Genomic DNA, 6,468 nt, shown 5'->3' with positions numbered 1-6,468 from the left:
ATGTTTTGAACTGACATAAATATTCAGATTAATGAAGTACTTTCTTAATTTTATGTCCAGCACCGATTCTCGTATACAGAAAATTCTTCGAGAGAAATTCAAATCTTGTACAGTATTGACAATAGCCCACAGATTACACACAATTATCGATTCGGATAGAGTTCTGGTAAGATTCTTATTTTTAATAAAATAATAAAAATATGTGTTTTTTAATTACACATTTCAAATTTTAGGTTATGGATACAGGAAGACTGCAAGAATTTGATTCGCCATATGCATTACTGAAGAATGTAAATGGTACTTTTTATAATTTGATAAAGAAAACAGGAAAAACTTCAATGAATGAGTTATACAAAATCGCCAAAGATAAATATTACGCTAAAGAAAGTATCGAAAGTACAAGATGTTAAAATAATGAATCGTCTTCGATAATGATTTTAGTAGATTTCGTGTTATGATTTTTATCGTAATACAAGATGTACTGAAAATTTTTATTCACAATTATTTTAGAATATTCCCTTCAAGTGCTATTTTCTTATAGGATGTTAGAGTTTGAATTGTTCAAATGTATATATTTGATACTATTCGTGAGTTATACATGTGTTAAGTTTGTAATCAAGACAATTCTAATGTGTTCCAGTGAAAATTTTGTTTATGGTAAACGTTTAAATAAAATAAGCTTATTCTGAACATTCTTTAATCTATACTCCTTCTATGACTAGTATTCATAATATTCGATTAAAATATTATTTCGGAATTAAAATATAAAATGATATCAAACATATAAAATCGCATAAGAAATTGACGTGAATATCATAGTTGAGTTTCGTTGCCTCTGCAACTACTATTTTTATTACGAGACTTGTCGGTTGCAATTGTGAGATCTTAGCACTTGTCAACATGAGTTTAGTAGCATACAGTCTGTGAAATTACAGCATTATTCATACAAATTTAGTTGCAGGGCAGCTGCCAGTCACAAATCGCTGCTTTTGCTTGCTTTAACGTGATTTTTCTCATATCATATTGTTGCGTGAAACACAGCATATGAATAATATAAAAATTAATTTTGTCAATACAAACTGTGCTAAGTGCAAAATTGTTGCTTATTAGTTAACAGTTTAATTTAGATATCATCACTAATGGCTATTGATAAAATTTGATAATATTTCTGTAATTTATAAAGCTTTTTGTGTAGGTATCTGATATTAGGGGAGATCGGGGCAAGATCGGCATGTTAAGCTTTACTTAAATTTTGTGTAATAAATACTGCTGTAATCTGAAAAAAAAGCTTTGCATATTGTCTATTGGAATGTTACCTTACTATACATCTNAGTGATAAAGAGGAAATGCTTTTTTATTTTCATTATAGTGATTTTAGAAAATGGAAGGTTTTAGGGAGCAGATTAGCTTTTATTTATTACTCGAACATTTTATCAGTTCAGTGTTTTAAAACAAATCAAAGTTTGAACTTGGGAAATTTCTAATTTTCTAGTACATTGTTAAATTGATAAATTGATGAAAGTAATTATATTGCTACCACTTCTTTTGCTTCTGGTGAATGTTTTTACCGGCTTTTGGTATGAAATAAGAAGCCATATTTCCATTAGTTTTGAAATGAATTTACCTTGTTTTCCTGTTTTGAAACAGGAACGTAAATACTGATGATGTTTCCATGGCATCATGAGTAGTGTTAAAAGTCCCTTGTATATATGTAATATAACAACAGTATATTACATAAATTTATACAGATACAACCATGTATGTACACTTATGTGTGTGGGAGACGTGTTCAGGGAAGATATCTAGCAATCAGTGGTAATGAGTGTGAATAAAAAAAATAAAAATGTTTTCCTAAGAACTTACTTTACCTGTTAATATATTGCCAAGTTTTATCATTATATTACTTCCACCTGACACCTAATAATTATGGCTCGACTACTAAATTATAATGTGGTTTATATTATCTATAGCCAGTATGTTATGTAAAAATAAGAGTGTAATATAATATTCTAAAAATGAAACCATTCATAATATAGCATTATCTTTCTCTCTAGTTAGTAATACTTCAGCGTTTTAGTAAAACCAAAATTTATCACCACATAAAACTTTATCCTATATTACCCTATAATTTTGATAAATGTAACAGAATATAACTTTATGTTAGGATGAAACAACTTATTGTTCTTTACTGGTGACACGTGATAATGGCATAAACCTCGTGTGCTAACAAAGAATAAAACCCTTTTTCTAAGATACAATTGCAGTGTCATGATATATGTTGTTAACTTGAAACTTGCTACTGAATAGCCAGTATTTTTTAAATTGAAATTTGACTATAAATACAAATAGCCCTATTCGTATATAGTTAAAACGTATATGAATTCGCCCATATAATACTTTAAGAAATTTCCACTATTCAGATTAGCATTATTAGCATTACTTAGTCGTAAAACTCGTCATTTTCGGTAACTTAATTTGTGAGAATCTATTGTATTATACTAAGTATAAAAATTTCAAAAGTATCTCACCAATGTCTATAGTATTATTTCAAAATGTACTCTTTCTACGTTAATGTCGTGATGAATCACGCTAATTACGTGCTATGCCTAAGAGTACAACGCATTTACAATTCCTGCAGATTTTTGCACAACAGGGTTGCTCTTGTCTGTTAGATGCCAGCACTTTTTCTATGTTAAAAAGTTGCCCAGCAATGGCAAATGTATGTATTGCGTTCTTCATGAACTATAATATTAGAAAGATATTGCTGTTTTACTTTTTTTCAAACTTTTACAAAAATCGACTTTTGAAACAATGGCGCATGACATCTGACTGATGCCATGCAAACAATGGAGAGTTAAATACTTACGTTCCTTCTAACTCTATTGCATCAAATTTAATATATAAACCTATTGTAAAATACAAGTGCTTAGTACAGCTTATGTGTATTTTTTAGGATCCAATGTTATTTACTGGGCCACTTCGAAGAAACATCGATCCTTTTAATGAATATCCAGAAGAAATGTTGTGGAAAGCATTAGAAGAGGTTAGAAATAAACAAATATTACAACTTTTCTAATTATTTTGTATTTATTTTTTAAAAGTGTTTTAATTTTAGGTGCAATTAAAGCATGTTATTGCTAAATTACCTGGAGGGTTGGATACACATTTATCAGAAGGAGGAAGAAATTTCAGCGTAGGAGAAAGACAGTTAATTTGCCTTGCCAGAACCACTCTTCGTCGGAATAAAATTCTTGTTATGGACGAAGCAACATCGAATATAGATAAGAGGTTAGAATACATGATATTCAAAATTTAACTATTTCCAAGTATAAATTACTGTATTTTCGTTTAACATTTGTGTTGTATAGAAAGTTGTTACAACCTTTTCGAAATCTCTAACATATTTCTTCTAACTACTTTAAATAAGTTACAAACTAAACCCAATTAAATGATAATAATTCAATTTTTTGTATATTTTACTCAATAGTTTTCACATTGAGAATTTATGCAACGATTTTAAACACTTGTTTGAAGCTAAGTGTCAATACTTGTCAACCGTATCATAATCTAATATATCCCATTTTGAACGTGGAAATTGGTATTGACGTACCCTAGCATATACCAAGGCAGAATAAGTGCTATTTATGATTACATGATTGATATTAAGACATCACTAATTGGTTATATGTTTAAACTTTAATCTACCGTGCTAAGAATCTGGAATGGATACCGGACAAATCATCAGAAATATTTTATGCCCAATAAGAAATGGGCCAAAATATATCCTGGACTTAATGGTAAGTTCAGGATATATTTTGGCCCATTTCTTATTGTAAGGTCATTGTAGATGTGGTCGTAGTTACGAAGAGTTTGGAAAAGAGGCTTTTTTGGAGTCACAGGAAAAACGAACAAAATATTATTTGTCAATATTCAAATTTATAATCGATTTTAAAATTTTAATGTAATGTGATCGATAAATGTTGCATTATGTTCTACTGTGTGAAGATAAACTGTTGAATACGCTTCTTCCAATTGAAGTTTTGATTGTTTGTGGTTGGTGTACGTGACTTGTTAACAATGGAGTAAATTGTCGTTTTCGTGTCTACTTCGTACTTGATTGTGATCTGATTTTTTCTGGTTAGTATGTGGAGTACTACAATACGTTGTTATTTGTATAACATTAGCTTCGTACTTGTGCAATTTAGACTTTAGCTATTCGGAAAACAAGGAATATGGTAACAGCTTACACATATAGTGTGTGAAAAAACAAAATGCAGTCTAGTCCGCATAAGTCGTCATGGGTATAACTCGACACCGTCGGTTAGGTACTGTACATAGTCAGTTTTCTGTGGTCCGGCAAACTTACATAGGCATTTTAACATTAATAGGCATTAATGTTAAAAAGTCTGGTTTACTCGACCTTCGTTTAATGAGAAAGAATTAAAAATCTATGAAAATAATTCGATTTTTCAGGGCATTTGAAACTTGAAGCCCAGGGCTTAAGCTCTATTAGTCTCCATGTAGATTCGCCCTTGACCATAAAATACAATTGTTTTGTCATGAAAAATACTAAGTACATGCCAGAGAATGTAATACATTATTAATAGTATTATTTCAATAAGCAATCCGGAGAATATTATATTTTTATAAAAATTGAATTACATCATATAAACCTCATATACACGAAAACTTTTTGTATTTAGTTTTCATTCAATCCTGCACATTATCTACTCTGTTATAATTATGTCAACTATAGGATTGACAAAACTCACAAGAACAGCTAAGAGTTTTTCATGGAGACAGACAATCCAGAAACTTTTGATCGGTTTTCTGTCTCCATGAAAAACTTTTGTTCTTTTCTGAAGTCAATTCTGGAGTCCCAAAGTGGTAGACTAATGCTTTAATTGCATCTGGTTTCTGGCCAGTGATACAATTATTCTTGTATTCTTTAAGACAAACGATTACCCCGTGGAAAGTAAAAGTGTTGTTCTTTATACATGAGTACATAATTAATCGCAAATTTCCTATCTTCTGCAGATGGTATATAATGCAAATGAATAGCACTATTTTTCGTTCCTCACTTCCAAAACTGCAACACATACCTAAAGATAGGATAAAGTATCGCCAGAAGCTCTTAACCATTTAAACTGTAGTAGCTGAGGTGGTTTCATACTATACCAACAAGATGGAATTTGTGAATATGAATAGATTGTTTAAATAGATGCAACTGTTTTTTATAAATCGAAAGTCTTCATGGGAGACTATTCTTTGGCAAATCTCGTTTATTTGAAGAAAATCTCTAATAACAAGTCCACATAATGCAAATGTAAACGGTTGGCCTTTGCCTCATATGTTTTTAGTAGTGAGATTTTGAAATACGTATTTTTATTCGTATTTAATGTTTTGAACTGACATATAGATTCAGATTAATGAAGTACTTTCTTAATTTTATGTCCAGCACCGATTCTCGTATACAGAAAATTCTTCGAGAGAAATTCAAATCTTGTACAGTATTGACAATAGCCCACAGATTACACACAATTATCGATTCGGATAGAGTTCTGGTAAGATTCTTATTTTTAATAAAATAATAAAAATATGTGTTTTTTAATTACACATTTCAAATTTTAGGTTATGGATACAGGAAGACTGCAAGAATTTGATTCGCCGTATGCATTACTAAAGAATGTAAACGGTACTTTTTATAATTTGATAAAGAAAACAGGAAAAACTTCAATGAATGAGTTATACAAAATTGCCAAAGATAAATATTACGCTAAAGAAAGTATCGAAAGTACAAGATGTTAAAATAATAAATCGTCTTCGATAATGATTTTTGTAGATTTCGTGTTATGATTTTTACCATAATACAAGATGTACTGAAAATTTTTATTCACAATTATTTTAGAATATTCTCTTCAAGTGTTATTTTCTTATAGGATGTAAGAGTTTGAATTGTTAAAATGTATATATTTGATACTATTCGTGAGTTAGGCCCTATACATGTGTGGGTAGCCTGAGGTAAGACGAAGTTGTACCTCTTTTTGATAGACAACAGTTTGGTGAGAACTGCCCACTGGTCAATGGATGGCTTGTTTATGGGTTTTTCTATCCCGGAAAGTCGGGATTCTTTTCTCAGGTCGATTGGAGGATGTGAGAGGGGTCGTCGGTAAGACGTTGGCGATACTCGAATTAAAGACACCAATTAACAACAAAACAAGGATTTATTTATAAGATAACATAACTAACATATATACATTGAGCTTATCTCGAGCGGAACCGACACGCGGAAGTGGAGGAAAACGCGTAGAGAGAGAGTTTACATTAATGGGTATCATACCTCTACGAGGAGGGAATCGAACGATCGGACGTTTTCTAACCGAATCGGACAAGTTGTCTCGAGGAACGGACTGCGGCACGGGTTTTCGGCGATCATGAACGGTGATGACGGACCGTGTTCACGGACGG

General features: G+C 31.0%; 1 protein-coding gene across 1 annotated transcript; it reads left to right on the top strand.

Moving 5' to 3' along the window:
• The first annotated feature begins 2,906 nt into the window (after positions 1–2,906).
• On the top strand, positions 2,907–6,443 carry LOC111615363 (multidrug resistance-associated protein 4-like). The gene is made up of 4 exons (XM_023356780.1): positions 2,907–3,043; positions 3,116–3,288; positions 5,459–5,564; positions 5,632–6,443. The coding sequence occupies exons 1-4, from the start codon at positions 2,960–2,962 to the stop codon at positions 5,806–5,808; spliced, it is 540 nt and encodes a 179-aa protein (XP_023212548.1). The 5' UTR covers positions 2,907–2,959; the 3' UTR covers positions 5,809–6,443.
• Positions 6,444–6,468: the final 25 nt, after the last annotated feature.

Source organism: Centruroides sculpturatus, unplaced genomic scaffold (genome assembly GCF_000671375.1).
Source record: "Centruroides sculpturatus isolate CEXI.00-Female unplaced genomic scaffold, Cexi_2.0 scaffold1964, whole genome shotgun sequence".
Lineage (NCBI taxonomy): Eukaryota > Metazoa > Arthropoda > Arachnida > Scorpiones > Buthidae > Centruroides > Centruroides sculpturatus.
The sequence above is the reverse complement of the archived record's forward strand: the minus strand, read 5'-3'. Positions and strand labels throughout refer to the sequence as shown.